Here is a 15,798-nt window from a genome sequence, read left to right as displayed (position 1 = left end):
AGTCTAAGAAAGCAGATTTGTGGTATCAAACAGCACCCAGGGGAGTCGTTCTACAACTACTGGGAACGATTCAAGAAGTTGTGCATCAAGTGCCCCCAACACCAAATAAGTGAGCAGTTGGTCATATAATATTTTTACGAGAGGCTACTCTTCAGAGACAGGAGTATCATTGATGCTGCGAGTGGAGAGGCATTGGTGAACAAGACCCTTCGAGCAGTGTGGGAGCTAATTGAAGGAATGGCGGAGAATTCCCAGCAATTTAGTACGATGGAGGATGTCCCGATACGCAAGGTGAATGAGGTAGAGACAACATCTATCCAGCAGCAGTTGACTGAGTTGACTTCTTTTGTTAGACAACTGGCTGTAGGAAATGTATCACAGGCCAAGGTGTGTGGGTTTTGCACTGGTAATGGTCACTCTACAGATATGTGCCCGATGATTCAAGACGAAAGTACGGAGCAAGTGAACATGACGGGTCATGTGCCCACGCCAAGAAAGCCTTATGACCCATATTCAAGTACTTACAACCCTGGTTGGAGGGACCATTCCAACCTCAGCTATGGAGGGAACAGACAGACTAACTTTGTGCCAAATAGACAACAAGGGTACCAGCAGCAGTACCAACCTCGACCACCTCCGCCACCGAGTTCTAGTCCATCTTTGGAGGAAATGATGAAACAACTAATAGCTACCATCGCGCAACATTAGCAAAAGACAGACTCCGAACTGCAGAACATAAGAAATCAATTGGGACAGGTACAAATAATGCAAAATCAGATGAATCAGATGGTAGTGGCAATCAATCGGCTGGAATCCCAAGTTTATGGAAAATTGCCGTCTCAACATGAATTGAACCTGAAAAACGTAAGTGTGATGACTTTAAGGAGCGGGAAGAAAATTCAGGGACCTGACCTCACTATTTCAAAGGACAATGATGAGAAAAAAATCGAAAACGAACTAGAGAAGGAGGACAGCAATGGCACAGATCCAAAGGTACTCCCAGACCCAGCCATTACAGTAAAAACTAACCCGCCTCCCTTTCCTAATAAGTTAGAGAAATCGAGAAAGCAAGATAAGGAGAAGGAGATCTTGGAGGTGCTCCATAAGGTGGAGATCAATATTCCCCTATTAGACGCCATCAAACAAGTGCTGAAGTATGCAAAGTTTTTGAGAGATCTGTGCATCAATCGAAGGATGCTGAGGGGAGATGAAAGAGTCATCGTGGAGGAGAATGTGTCCGCAGTTTTGCAGACGAAGCTCCCACCGAAATACGGGGATTCAGGTAAGTTTACTGTCCCATGTAGGATAGGTAATATTTTGATTAGGAATATCCTGCTGGACTTGGGAGTATCGATCAACGTAATGCCTAAATCTATGTATGCTTCTTTGAACCTCGGTCCATTAAAAGAAATCGAGATAATAATTTAATTAGCTGACCGAACAAATGCATATTCTAATGGGTTGATCGAGGATGTGCTAGTTAAAGTTAATGAATTGGTATTTGCAACTGACTTTTATGTATTTGACACTGATGATGATTATTCCCCTGACCTCTCACCTTACTATTAGGTAGACCCTTTTTTAGCACAGCACAGATAAAAATTGACGTTAATAAGGGTACATTGTCCATGAAATTTGATGGAGAACCAGTCCACTTTAATTTTTTTTATACAATGGAACATCCTGCTAATTCTCACTCTATATTTGCTATTCATGCTATTAATCCTTCTGTGCAAGAATTTTCTGAGTTTGCTTGTAGGGGCAAATTCAAATTTACTGAGAACAAGTATAAGGGGATGAAAGCAATGTATGAGGTGAAAAGGAATAAGAAATTAAGAAAGAATGCTGCACTCAAAAGCTATTTGGATCCTAGAGAAGGGTCACCGATTACAAGGAAAATTGAGTTACACCTAGATTGAAGAGTGGTGTTCAATATCTAGCCAAACACATTAAAAAAAAGGCGCTCATTGTGAGGCAACCCCATTTTTTTTAGTTGTTTGTTATTTTTTTTTGTTTGTTTAAATATGCTTTTCTTGAGTTTGACTGATTTCTGGTTTCAATTTTCGTTTTTGATGATTCGTAGGTATCTATCTAACATGGCGCGCCCGCGTCAACTGGGCGTGTGGCACATTGCGACTTCCTAGTGCTTAGTAAAAACGGTTTCGATCCCCTTGACGTGCCCGCGTCAAGTCATCTGGAGAGTTCATCATCAGAAGGGATCTAACCCTCATGACGTACCCGCGTCAAGTCACCTGGAAAACTCTTCACTTCGTGTTTTCATGACGTGCCCGCGTTATGTTCGCGGGAAAGATGGGCATTCAAAACTTCAGAAAATTTTGATTTCCTTTTAATCTCAAATTTTGAAGTAATATATTTTGTCTAGAAATAATAATAATTAAAAAAATTTTAAAAAAATCTTTTTTCCTATTTAGCCGTAACTACAAATTTTGAAAATCAACATTCTAAAAAAAAAAAAACCAAAAACTATTTTGTTTTTTTTTCTTTCTTTTCTTTTCTTCTTTTCTTACCTTTCTTTCTTTCTTCCTCTTTTCTTTCTTTTTTCTCCCTTGTTTCTTCCTCCTGTTTGACCGAAACTCCGCACACCACCGCTTTTTCGATCCGTAGCCGCGCCGTCGTCCCTCGCCGCCTTGCACTCTCATCACCACCGTGCGCCTACTCTCCTCTCTCTCCTGGTGTCCGCAGCTCCAATCTCTCTCCCACACCTCCACTCTCTCTCTCTTTCCTCGCAGCTCTCTTTTTCCCTTGCTCGCCGCCGTCTTCTTCTCACGCAGCGCTGCCGCTATCGGTGCCTGAAGCCCAGGCGACGCGCGTCTCCTCTCGTCGCTCTCTCTCCTTGATGTCCCTTCCTTCATCGAGACCGTGCCAGCCGCCTCCAATTGTCGCGCCACCACTGCTGCTGAGGACCGCAAGCCGCGCCGCCATCGCACCAGCACTGCACACACTCCACCTCTCGCACGCCTCCACCAGTAGCCTTGCTCGTCTCACCACCTATCCATCTTTGACAGGTGGAGGTATTGAAATTTCTCCCTCGTTAATCTTTTTCTGGGTCTCAAATTGCTGGATTTTGTTCCCATTTTCTTGGGTTCCTTGGTGCATAATAGCAGAAGGTGACTAGCTTGTTTTTCACTTGTGCTTTGTTTGAGGTTTCTATAGCATTTTTGGGTTGGTCGTTGCCATTGCCTTTGGCAGTTCATTTGTTTGGGAGTATTTGGGGGGTGATTTGGGCATCGATTGCCAATTGATTCTCATTTTGATTTCTTCTAATTTTCGGTACTGATCGGTGTGTTTGGATTTATCAAGTGATTTGGATTGACTGTTTGAATTGTTTCCTACTTGTGCTTTCACCAGTGGCACTGGTTGCGGTAGTTGCCCTGTTTTGTTCTTGTCCGAATTTTGATCTGCTATTGTTGGAATTGTCGATTTTGAGTTGAGGTATTCACTGTCCAATTGGAGACTTTGTTGAGATTTTGGGTGGACAGAGCTTTGCATTTGCTGGTTGAATTGAATTATGATGTCTCAGAACTTGGGTGCGTACTTCCACCACATCGGTTTCCCTCCACCATTCCCGCCTACCCCTTCGCCACTCGAGAGGGAAGTTTCATTGCCCTCTTCGCTTTAATTACTTTATTACCTCCATTAAGGACAATGTCGGATTTAGGTGTAGGGGGAGCAGTTATGGTGCTAGTGTCTTTAGTTTTGAGTTTTTAGATGTTTTTCATTTATTTTTAGTTTGTTAGTTGTCCACCTTTCATTCATTTTCTTTTTTTGTTTTTAGTGATTAGTTCGTATGTGCATGCCAAGGTTTGAGATTGGATTGTTGCCTCTATTTCTACTTTTGCCAATTTTAGTAATGAAAATGTATCAAGTGGACATGGTTGAGTCTAAAAATATCTCTTGGGTGAATATTGAAGCCTGTGTGACTTTTATAATTCTGGATTAACTTTCCTAGGCATAGGGAATGATTGTTGGCATTTTCATGTGAATTGGTCCGGTTATTAATTTTAGTTCTCCATATTTGAAAATGAGACTAGCTGATGCAAATTTTCTTTTGATTTTTGTGTTATTTTGAGTTTTTGTGTTATTTGGCTGTGAATAAGAGTTGGCTGTACTCCGTTAGTTGTTACTACTGAATAACCGGGGATCTTCACCAAAAGTGTCGATTCTCGCGTCAAAGGTAGTAATTGCTATGAGTGCGTGATCACGTGGCGATAGGAGTTGAGTAATCGGGCTTTTTCATCTGACAAATGTCGGAACTCACGTCAAAAGGTTTCGATGGCTAGTGACTAAGTCTTTTGTTCCTATTTTAAAAAAAAAAGAGAAAAAAATAGAAAAGTGTGATAAAAAAGTGAAGGTTGTGTTAGTGTATAATAAAAGTCAGTTTGTCGATTTATGGATTTAATGTTGAGATTTTGGTTAATAGTTGGACCATTTGCTGTTAAATGTTATGCGTCATTCCCTTTTCTTAGATTAGTTAACCTGGAATTGAAGGAATTTGTGGTTTAGAAGCTAATCCGGGTGATGTTTCTCGGATTTTGATCACTGATGCTTGATATATGATTTTTCTTGGTATCTTGGCAATATGGTAGATAGAGCAATAACTATTATCAAATATTACTGTTTGTTGACTGTTCTTATGCTTAAGAACAAGCATGGTTTATGTGTGGGGAGAATTGATAGGTTGCAATTTTGTCATTTATTTTATTATTAATTTCCCCTATTACCTGACCTGACGTAGATTAATTATTAGATTCTACTCACTTTTGACAATTCACATTTATTTTAGGGAGTTGATCGAAAACACCATAATAAGTGCCAATTTAACAATCATCAGGAAAGAGCTCGAATAGCAGGCATCCAGGGGCATTTTTGGAACAAGAAGATGGGGACCCTTTTTGGTAATTTGCAGAAGACAGCATTGGAAAAGGAAAAAAGGAACGAAGGGCTGGAGACTTCGGTCTCTTGATGGAGGGCGCCGCATAGCAGCCGTAGGGCATTAGAGTAGCAATTAGAATTAGGAACAGAGGAAGCACTACTTTTAGTTTTAGCTTTTGGACTTTTCCTTTTTTGTCTTCTTGTGATTTTCTTCCTGCGATGTCTAGACCAAGGAAAACAATGGTAGTCTTAGCTTTTCTTTCCCAATTCGAACGAATTGAATCATCGAAACTGGAGACAATGTCTGCAATTGTCCCTTCAGCTTTGTGTGGGTCTTTTCGCATTCAGGATGAATTAAATCCCCTTTTCTAGTCGAGAAACAACAGAGGCTTTGGTTCGCCTAAAAATTGTGAAATTAATTTTATTTTATTTTTTCTCTTATTTATTGGTATCTGCATATTCTTTGATTACAGTGCTTACGATTGTTCAATTAATTGATTTTCTTGGATCCGGATAATTAGTTAATTGGGTAATCTATTGTCAATTGGGGTATTTAAATCCGTAATTATTTAATTGTTTTGAAATAGTGACAACTGGCACGATTAGGTTTGTGTCAGGGGGATACGCGGGATAATCTGAAATAACCCTGGTAGTGCGTTATTTGATTAGAATAGGGCTCATTTAATACGCAAGACAATTGGAGAATTAAATCTTATGGGTGTGTCTAGGATTGTTTCTCAATTAGAGCAGTGATTAACGGGCGTACCTTAATCACCAACACAGTAACGAGGGATTGACTGTTATCACTTGTTTGGCAGTTATAACCTATCTATTAATAAATAATTGGAATTGCTTGAACATCGATGATCAATTAGGTGAACTATTGCTGAAGTTATTTCTTGGCTAGACCTTTAATTATTGTTACTCTAATTTTAGAGAATTGTCATTTAATTTCTAGCTAGCTATTTATTTTTATTTTTATTTGAATTTCTTTGATTGTCATCATTTATTCAAAAACACCTCCTGTATTACTTTGAATTTCTAAAGAGACAAATATTCCCAATCCTTGAGGATACGACCCTACTTGCCCTATCTACAAATTCATAATTATTTGTGCAAAAAAAAGTCATTCCATTCGGGTATATTGGATCAAGCAAACTCTTCGAGAACAGGGTGAATCAAATAACTCATTGCACACCTAGAGTCCCTGCTCCAGTACTTGGAATCGGGTTTTGATTATTTTAATTGACAATTAGGTTTAATTTATTATTGCACAGACATCGACAACCTGTTGGCAGAGATAGACATTAAACGAAGATGTCCTATAGTCAAGTGATGTATGATACTTAGCCATAAAAGTGGATTTTGATTGTTATAAGTATAGGTGGCAAACAAACTCATTTAATTAAATTTACCCATATTCGTCCATGAATAGAAAGATATTGGTATTTTAAGTTTTTGTACATAGGTACAAATGAGTTACCCAATAATACCCATTTAATAAATGGGTATTAATGGATAACACATCAAATCCAATTAATCCATTTAGAATTGTCTCCCTCCAAACCTCTTCTCTTCCCCCCACCCATTTTTTTTTCAAATTTTTTATTTTGTTATGATGTTAATTACTTTTGTTTCATTATTATTATTATTTATGGGTTTTATCTTATCATTTTATTTTCTCTTAATTTGTTAACTTACTCATTTTTTTAGCATTCTCAATTTATGACAAGTTTTAGCATCTTTTTCTACCTTTTCAAAATGAAATTTTAAATTTACACAAAAAAATATTAGGAATTCAAAATTTTTTAATCAAGTTTTTATGTTAATTTTTATAGTACTTATGTCAAATTTTTATATTCTTATTGTTCAATTATTAAATAGTATATAATTTTGCGACATAGAGTACGGATGAAAAAAAAATGGTAACTAGGTTAATTGAATATTATAAATAAATATTTAAAACTAATGATGGGTGCAAATGGTGGTACAAATTGATAACATAGTTTACAAAAATAAATTTAAATGAGTTTATGAAAAGTTAAAATAAATAAGTTATAAATGGATAATTGAGTTACCCAATTCATTTTTTGACTTACCCATTTATACCCATCTAATTAAATGGGTATAAATGAATTGATTCACTTATACCCATTACCTATTTTAACCAACCCATACCCTCCCAAGTCATCCATTTTCACACCTCTAGTTATAAGAAATTAGGAAAGATTGTTGCTTGGAAGTATTTTGATCAGTTGTATTTTTTTCCCCTTCTAGTTAACTGTCTCATGTTCCTTTGCTTTATTTACTTCAAATAATGCTAATCGATACATTGTCAATTGGGGAAGGGATGTTTTCCTTTAATTATTCATTGTATTTTCTCTTTCAGAAAAGGAAAGTGAGAGTTGAATATGAGGTGGAAATACAGTGGAGATTAAACTTGTATTTTCTCCTGGGGAAAAGGAAAGCTTTTAGGGGCTGTTGGAAATTGAGAAGGACGAGTTAAATATGATGTGAATAGTCACTTCATTTTTGATCATTTTAGAGGTTTCTGCAATTTCTTTGTGCAAGATTGTAGCATGCTATATAAACAAGACGCTGGACAATAAACCCAGCCAACTGATACAAGTTGATAGTACTAGCTGAAATGCCTAGGCTCATCTTCCTGTTGTTTTAGGAAATAGAGGGAGAAGAAAATAGTCATTGTGGTAATTCTGAACTGATGCTTGAAGTGTGTTTTGTGTACGCTTCTCGTGATAGATGTTGGATAGTGTAGGATTATAACTCGATGCAGCTGAAATTCATTTGAGATACTGCACAGCATAGCTCTTACAGGCTCAAACATGTATCATATACAAACAAAGGAATTCTATTATTTAGTCTTTCTTGCACCTCGTATTGTCTACAGTTTTGGCTTATTGTTTAGTAGTTATCTGCTTAAATTCACCCTTTTGATGATTTAAGATGCTTGTCACTCTTCTCATGACTACGACGTTATCCAGTGTGACACCAAATGATGATTTACCATGTGTTCCTTGACCTTAGACTTGTACCATAGCTTGATTGATATATAGGAACCTTTGAATTTAGATCCATCTTTTCAAAGATTTATTTTCTGATTTTAGTTAGCTATTTGACTAATTGAACATTCATGAACACTTAAAAGACCAAGTCAAAATGTTGATTACTAAAGAACATGCAGTGAATCAGCTGAATTAGATTGAACTCTAATTTTCTATGGTTGCTTCTTAGTAAGAATTGTTCGGATAAGTTATTTATTAGATCATGCAAAACAGCATTAAGATTCTTATGTGTGATGCTATAGCTGAAATGTTTTCTGGACCAAGGAGTATCAAGTAATTAGTTTCATTGAGTCATTTAGAGAAGCTTTTGTGTGCAATAAAAGCAATGTATACTAGGCAGTTGCACTATCTGGACTGACCAATCATTTCTGAACATCGTGCCATAGATCTCCTAACATTTTCCCCCTCATCAAGATCTGCATGCTTCCCTTCTCTCCCCTACCTTGTTCCTTTCTTCTCATGCTTCCTTTTTCCTTTTTTTTTTCTGTAAGTTGCGTCCTTCATTGAAAGGGAGTAAGGTTTGTTCTTCCTCCACCAACCTTAGCTCCCCTCGCTGCTTTCTTCTCCCTAATTTTGAAGTATTCCGCACACCAAGTGGCATGCATTTCTGATCTTGAAATGTCCAAAATCTCCTTCCACTTGGGTCCTAAAGAAAAATCACCGTTTATTCTCTCAGCCCAAAACTTTTAAGAACTCCACGGTCTGAGGATTTGTTTTAACTTTGTCTTAGCTCTTTATTTTGATGTTATCTGATCCACAATAGGCCTAAATGCTTATGATATCATGCTAATTATTATTTTCAAAATCTGCCATCGAAGTTTCTATTGAGTGATCATAGGTACTTGCCGGATTAAAGTAAGCTTTGAAAATTGTGTCTAGAACTGTATTTGGTACCCTATTCGAGTGGGGTTGGTAAGTGTCATAATTGAGTGAGCATTTGAAATTAAACCTGCGTGTTATTTGGCTTGTGTTCTGCAAATCGTGTCTTTTATAGTCATTATTCTTCTCTGCTTCTAGAAATGGATGCTTCTAGTCTTTTACTTTCCTGCTTTATGTAATAATAATAGATATGTCTGCTTTACCTTCCTCGTGGTCTTCATGGATGTCTAACTGAAATTCATAAATGTTGCATTACAGAAGCGTTACGAAGATGTTCCAGTTTTGGGTCAGAGGCAGAGTGAATGAATCAGCTTTTGTACTTGATAGTTTTGGTCGTCCATCATCATTTCAGGTCAAAATCAGACTTCTTGCAATGATCCATTAATAATTGGTTCCTTAATTGGACTATGCAGATTGGAGACTTGAGGTTTCTTTGAACTGTTAGAATACCTTTTATCTGTCAAGATATATTTTTCCCTTGTGTGGATGCTTTTGAACATTGATTTTCACGAGAAGTAGAAGTTTATTTGATTAGGTGTTACTGAAGCCACTCTTTGGAGGCTAAGTCAACGGTAAAACGAATATGGTTCTTACAAAGATGATGTTGTGGAATATTGCGCTTATGTTCAGTCCACTGAACAGAATTCTGCAGAGAATTGACGAATTTCACAAACTGTAATGCATGTAAAGTTCACTTACATAACCGTTTTTTGTTTTTTTTTCTTTCTGTTGTAAATGTTTTCCTTCAAATAACCAAAAAAAAAAAAAAGAAAAGAAAAGAAAATGACTTATTTAAAATATTGAAGGGTTATTTGCACTACCTCCTTTGAAGTTTGATCAAAGTACAGATCAAGAGTTGAGGACCTTGAGGTCTAACCATTTTACAGTCGCCATCCCTTCTTTCTTTCATACACAGAAAGAGTCCACCCAATACTTGATGAGAGTGTTCTCCGTCACCTTCTCTCTCCTCGAGGTTTTTGTCGATTGGGCGTTTCTCATCTTCCCATATGAGCCTTGCATTCCTCCTTCCCATATGAGTAGGCAAAAACTTGAGCCCATGCACCCATATGTGCCCCATTCCCCTTAGCACCAGCAAGATTTGAACGATGTTGTTGGGCTCATCATAAATAGAGAGATCTTGATACGCTTAAACACGTTCAGCCAAAACTTGGAAGATCCGGCTGTCAAAAATTCAGTAGTCCAGATTAAGTCTCACCACAATTTGATCTATTGAATATCTAAAGATCGAATCTACTCAAGTGTAAACCTTTGATGACCAGATCATCCGTGATCACAAATATGTAATTTAGGGCTATCTTAAAAAAAAAGCTTTTAAGATACTTTTGAGTTAGTTTTGCTTAAAAAGTGATTAGATCAGTCCTAGACACGAAGGATTTCTACTTTTGATATTCTTTAGGTTTTAAAAGTGTTTTCAAGAAAACTGCTTTTCAATTATGAATAAGAAATTCCCTTTCCTACTCATCATCTTTTAAAAGCTTTAGCACATTCCCTCCATTCATGTTTAATGGGGTAACAATTTTTTTTTTTGAATATTTGAATTCCTTGCCAAACCTGTACCTTCCTGTGAATTCAACGTAGTTCCCATTTTAACTACTACAGTTTATTCACTTCTCCACTAATCATATCTCCATAAGAAGGCAATCCATTGGAGACTTGGAGTAGAAGCGTCTCATGACCCAAAATTACAAATAATATATATATATATATATATATATATATATATATATATATTTAAGAGTGGAACATTTGATGCTCAGAAGTGATCAAAGATGTTCATAATCCATATGCCAACTGATTAGAGAGGCTGATGCGATATCCATCTCTCAAGCATAGTTCTGCATTCGGCAGGCTTGAACTCATAAGCAACATGGGCTCCTCCCTGCACCCAAAAAAAAGAAAAAAGGGGTGCTAGTTAGTCCCAAGAATGTTCTAACCTTGTTGTTAGTCGTTACCATGTGAACAAATCTTGCACTGAAGCAATAGAAACAGGAATTTCTTGCCTTCACTGTTGCAAATGTCATCTTATTTGCGTAAGTCCTTGTGTAACTGGAGGCAGGAAAACAGAACAAATTTAGATGAGATGGGTAAAGTCATCTTTTTATCTCGTGCTAATGGTGGTGTAATCAAGAAAAGAAACATTGTTCAATTTTGAACCAAACCCGGCAACTTGGCCTTCATGAATCCACTGTCTCCAATCGTCAATAATTGGGTAATGTAGAGATCTTATCCACGCTTGAGTTTCAATGTGCGGTACCATCAGATCATGGTCACCACTGAATCACAAAGTACTCCACTTTCAGTACTTAAAATCACTGCTGTTAACCTACATGCATCAAGATTCAGAGTAAGGTACCAAACCTGTATATAAGGGATCTATAACCTTTAGTGCTAAGGTTTGCATGATATGGTACAACACTCCCTGCATTTTCTGTGTATGGCAAGGTACCGCTGCAGCTTACCCACTGTCCGATAGTTTCCTGCAATGTGATTACAGAAATCAGTTCAGGCTTGCTTCGGCATTCTTCAAATGCTACATACCATAGCTCTCGATTTAGACATACCCTTCGCACATGGAGGGCCTCTTGGACGCTCTTGTTGTTAGCCCAGTGATCAACAAGCGTAATCCATTCCATCTACGATTGCCAGCAAACAGAAGAAACGGCGATCAGTTGTGCTACCAAGAACTGATGCTCTTATCCACGAGTTTACATAGAACGATACTAGTAGTATCTTACTCGACATTTGACTGGAGTAGATTCCCGAATGTCTAGCTCTTCAAACTTCTTATACAACATTTGTATAATGGATCTCCCACCAGTAAATAATTTATTTGGCTCTCGTGAAAGAGGAGGACATACGGGAATCAAGATCTGTTGATCGTCAATATTACGAACCAACTGCAGAAGAAAATTATTTACACCATCATTCTTGTTGCCCGTTCCTTTATTCTGATTCTTCCCACCTTTTGTAGCCCGCAAATTAAAGGGAAGCGGTAGGAACCAATTGTCAGTACAACCGTTTCTGGAAAGTGTGTTATTGTTTGAATAAATCAGAGTAATTCATTGTTAACTTCTACGATTTCGCAACAGAAATATGATGTTCGATCAGTGCTTGTGTAAGCCCCTGACATTAACTGCAACTCTGTTACGAAATTGTATGAGTAAGTTGCAATGAATTACTGCTTCTTCAAATGATATTACACTATTCAGAAACGGTTACACTGACAATCCTTAACTCTGTCCCTCTTTCTTGAGTTTAGGGGACGCTTTAAGTAAATCCATTAGGCCTTGCCTAATTTTTGAAAATAGAGTCACATAAAAATTGCATAGATATGGTTGCTTGCCTCATTGTATGCCTGCATATTTTTCGAACACGCCGCATTACTGGGATCTATGATTTCATATTCCCCTTTACAGCTAACCTTCAAGGACTGCATTGTAAATATACAGCTCAATTAGAAAATCACGGATAATTTTACATTGTAAGAATGCATGTGACAAATGACAGTGTTCTGAGATATCAATAGGTAACAAACAAAAGAAATAAGTTACCTCATAGAGTTCCTCAGAAATCAGCCCCATCCCATAAGCAAACGCAACCCTATAGTTCAAAATTCCCGAAACCTTCGTTATTGGATTTCCAAGTATGTATCCCTGAAGCCATAAATGGAGCCGTCTCAGTTTTAAACTCAGGAAGGTAAATTTTTCTCCAAATAGTATGTAGTCAATCAAGATTAGGTAGACTAGAAAAGAGAAGATCATCAAAGGTATAGACCTTAAGATCAATACGTGGTTCAATGCCGTCCTTATTTCCTGGAATAACACCAAAATACATGTAAGTTTTAGGGCCTTAATAGTCATAGAGCAACAAAGTATTGATCCTATACTCTCTGTATGTAGCAAACTTCAACTGATCATCTTGTAGCAGGAGATAATGTAGAAATCTGAACTGGTCAAAGAAACGTTTTCTTGCTTTGTTCTGGAGCGTCTTATAACTTAACATATGGACAGAAAAGAATAAAAAGCCTGCAAATTTCTGAGGGAACTTTTAACCCTTTTCCCCCCCTTAAAGCTCTGCATTATGTTAATAAAACCCATTTAGCTTAAGGTGGCAACTATATTCCTACCTAAAGAGACTTCGCATATACTACAAGCTTACAGAAAGCATTTATAGCATATTCAGATCTCTTACAATGCCTATGTATCTCTTTATAACCATTTCAATAATCAGATTCTAACACAATCGAAAAACTTCGCTAGGGTAAAGAGCCACATTGAAAAAATCTTACCATTTGATATAAGTTGAGTTAATATTGGAACAGGAATGCCCCCATACGAGATTCCACTAACATAGAATGGATTCGACTTGTACTCTGGGTGATCATGTAGCCACTGCAATATAATCAACTATCAAAACCAATCTTGTAAAAGGTAAACATCTTTTTAACTATAATTTCTTTCCCATTTCAAAGGAAATTAAGCTTTTAACTCGAGGTTCAAACGAGTAAAAACGTAATAAATATCGCCCACCCAAGCCTCTATAATTGGCAGTCGCAATTGCACTGTGTACTATAGGCGCTCGCAAACCAATTGTAGACATTAAAATACAACAACATGCAAAAAGACAATAAATTGCCTCGCTTATTGAAATTTGTACCCAAAATTGAATTGTAAGCATCAAATTCAAAATTAGTCATCTTCCACTATTTTTTCAAGGTAAAACTGTAAGTTCATTGATATGGGACAAGTTTGTACAAGAGATGGAATATCTCAGTGTACATGTTAAACAAATTATCATAGGAGCCCGTATCAGAACATTTCACTAACTAAACACTGTGAGTGGGATATTCCATTCTAGAGATTGCCACCTTTCATGAGACTTTGGGGTCTTTCCCCATGCAACAGACCTCCTCCTCTACTATGGCTTCCATGACGCTAACTGTCGAAACTACTATATCCAATTATTATTGATGTAACTTTTATTCATCTTCCACTGTCAACTGTTCTATACAATCAAAACTGTGTTCATAGAGAACTTGAATCCAATGGAGGCAATTTTGGGCAGAGCCATGCAGGATTCCACTATTCTGAAGGAAAATAATTAAATGATAGTACACTTGTCTTTTTGCATAATAAAGGGTCTAGAGACAAATATGGCATTTTCCTAATTAGTAATTGTCCAACGTTCCATGAAGCCTTACGATTCATTAATTAGCTGAGTGATGGGCCTGTACCTTCCTGATAAATTCATAAGCTTGATCAGAGGCTTGAAAATCTGAAGATTGAGAAGCTTTTGCAGTCTTAGCATAAGAAAAACCCGTTCCAACTGGCGAATCCAGAAAGATGATGCTTACAACCTAACAAGTAACAAGAAATGATTCTCAATCTTGCAGTCTACTCGAATTCTTAATCTTGAAAATTAGGTTTGTTTGGATAAAGATTATTTGAACATTATTTCAAAAAAAAAGAAAAAAGAAAAAATTTGGAACCTTATTTATATATGTATCTCAATAACCTTTTCATGTAACAGTTCTATGAGTCTAAGATATACTCATCAACTTAAATCTCTTTTTCTCTCGCAAGAAAATAAAAGAAAAGAAAAGAGAAACTCAATTCTTGAGTTTACCTTGGTCCAAGTAGAGGGATTTAATACCAATTTGGGCAGAGTGCCGTCGAACGACAATGGCTCCAAAATTACTGGTCCTGCAACAGAAAATCACGGCCAGTGACTTGATCAAATGCTGGCACTCCAGTCTATCAGTCATCATCACTTGAACTTTAAAGACAAATAAAGATTATGGCTCCATTTGAATTAGCTGTTTTTAGGAACATTTTTCAAAAGCTTTATTGTATATTTTGGGCTTTTTAATTTGATGTGAACGTGTAGTTAGTTATTGTACAGATGTTTGTAGCAGTTGCTACTGGCGACAAATGGATGCTATTCAATAAAATTAATACTTTTACCCAAAAAAACAAAACAAAACAAAAGACCTTACATAAAGCTTCGTCAACCAGACAACGCCTTTTGTCTTTTTTGCAGAGTTTCAACCAGAAAGGCTGTTTGCAGAGTTTCAAGATTATACAAAATCAAGATCAAAATAGTGCAGCAATTGTTCTTTTTTTTTTTTTGTGACACCTACTGCAAAGTGTAAGGCATTAGGATTCACCTATCCCAAAGAAAAGTGGAATAAATGAACTGCAGCCAGGGCCTCCATCTAACCAAATGATAAGAGGATCCGATTGAGGATTTGACTCTGACTTGATAAAAGCGTAGAAGAGCTGCCCATCCTCTGATTCACCAACTCCAATATACCTGATAATATCAAAAAATGGATCAACTATTTCTTCTAAGTTTGGATCAATGTTAATTTCTAGTGTTATTATATATATATATATATATATGTTATACTTAGTGGCTCACCCGGTTTCGAGTTCAAAGGGGAGGGGTCCTTCAAATCCTGGAAGAAACTTAACTATGGAACCAGCCATAGCAAGGTTTGAACATGCTTGAACATAAACTAGCAGCAAGAACAGGTTGCAGAAGATAGGATGCCTTAGGAGCACCTGCAACTTCTCCATAGAGCTTGGCCTATCTCTCGTTTTGGGCACCAGGCAGAGCAACTTTAGACTCCAGGCACTTGGATAGAGTTCTTCGGCGAACTCTATATACGAGCATCTCCGGTGGAGTGTCACGGCCCGTGCAATGAGTCATTACACGCATCATTATTCTAATGATGCGTGTAATGACTGTAATCATTAGAATAATGATGCGTGTAATGTTGAAAAATGGTGGGCTCGACTGGAGCAACGGAGTTCAATTAATTAAATAAAAAATTATTAATTAAGTATGGATTATTAGCTTATTTTCACATGGGTTTTTAGTCTAATTTTTAAGAGACAATTTTTTTTTACTATTTTGTTTA

At 37.1% G+C, this 15,798-nt stretch overlaps 1 protein-coding gene and 1 non-coding gene across 3 annotated transcripts; both read right to left on the bottom strand.

Moving 5' to 3' along the window:
* LOC140006760 (small nucleolar RNA R71) lies at positions 1–107 on the bottom strand. Its single transcript, XR_011814587.1, has one exon. It is a non-coding gene; the product is annotated as a small nucleolar RNA R71 (small nucleolar RNA).
* Positions 108–10,454: 10,347 nt separating this feature from the next.
* LOC113726581 (serine carboxypeptidase-like 2) lies at positions 10,455–15,565 on the bottom strand. 2 transcript variants are annotated; one of them, XM_072075774.1, is made up of 14 exons: positions 15,297–15,565; positions 15,043–15,188; positions 14,502–14,578; positions 14,110–14,232; positions 13,165–13,267; positions 12,651–12,688; positions 12,428–12,529; positions 12,220–12,306; positions 11,612–11,773; positions 11,438–11,509; positions 11,235–11,353; positions 11,036–11,149; positions 10,811–10,922; positions 10,455–10,711 (listed from the first exon to the last, which is right to left on the bottom strand). In XM_072075774.1, the coding sequence occupies exons 1-14, from the start codon at positions 15,452–15,454 to the stop codon at positions 10,700–10,702; spliced, it is 1,425 nt and encodes a 474-aa protein (XP_071931875.1). In that variant the 5' UTR covers positions 15,455–15,565; the 3' UTR covers positions 10,455–10,699. The 2 variants fall into 2 exon arrangements, with proteins under 2 accessions (XP_071931875.1, XP_071931872.1); XM_072075771.1 differs by having other exon boundaries at positions 10,455–10,755; positions 10,877–10,922; positions 15,297–15,564.
* Between the last annotated feature and the right edge of the window lie 233 nt (positions 15,566–15,798).

This window comes from Coffea arabica, chromosome 1c (genome assembly GCF_036785885.1).
Source record: "Coffea arabica cultivar ET-39 chromosome 1c, Coffea Arabica ET-39 HiFi, whole genome shotgun sequence".
In the NCBI taxonomy this organism is placed as follows: domain Eukaryota; kingdom Viridiplantae; phylum Streptophyta; class Magnoliopsida; order Gentianales; family Rubiaceae; genus Coffea; species Coffea arabica.
The sequence above is the reverse complement of the archived record's forward strand: the minus strand, read 5'-3'. Positions and strand labels throughout refer to the sequence as shown.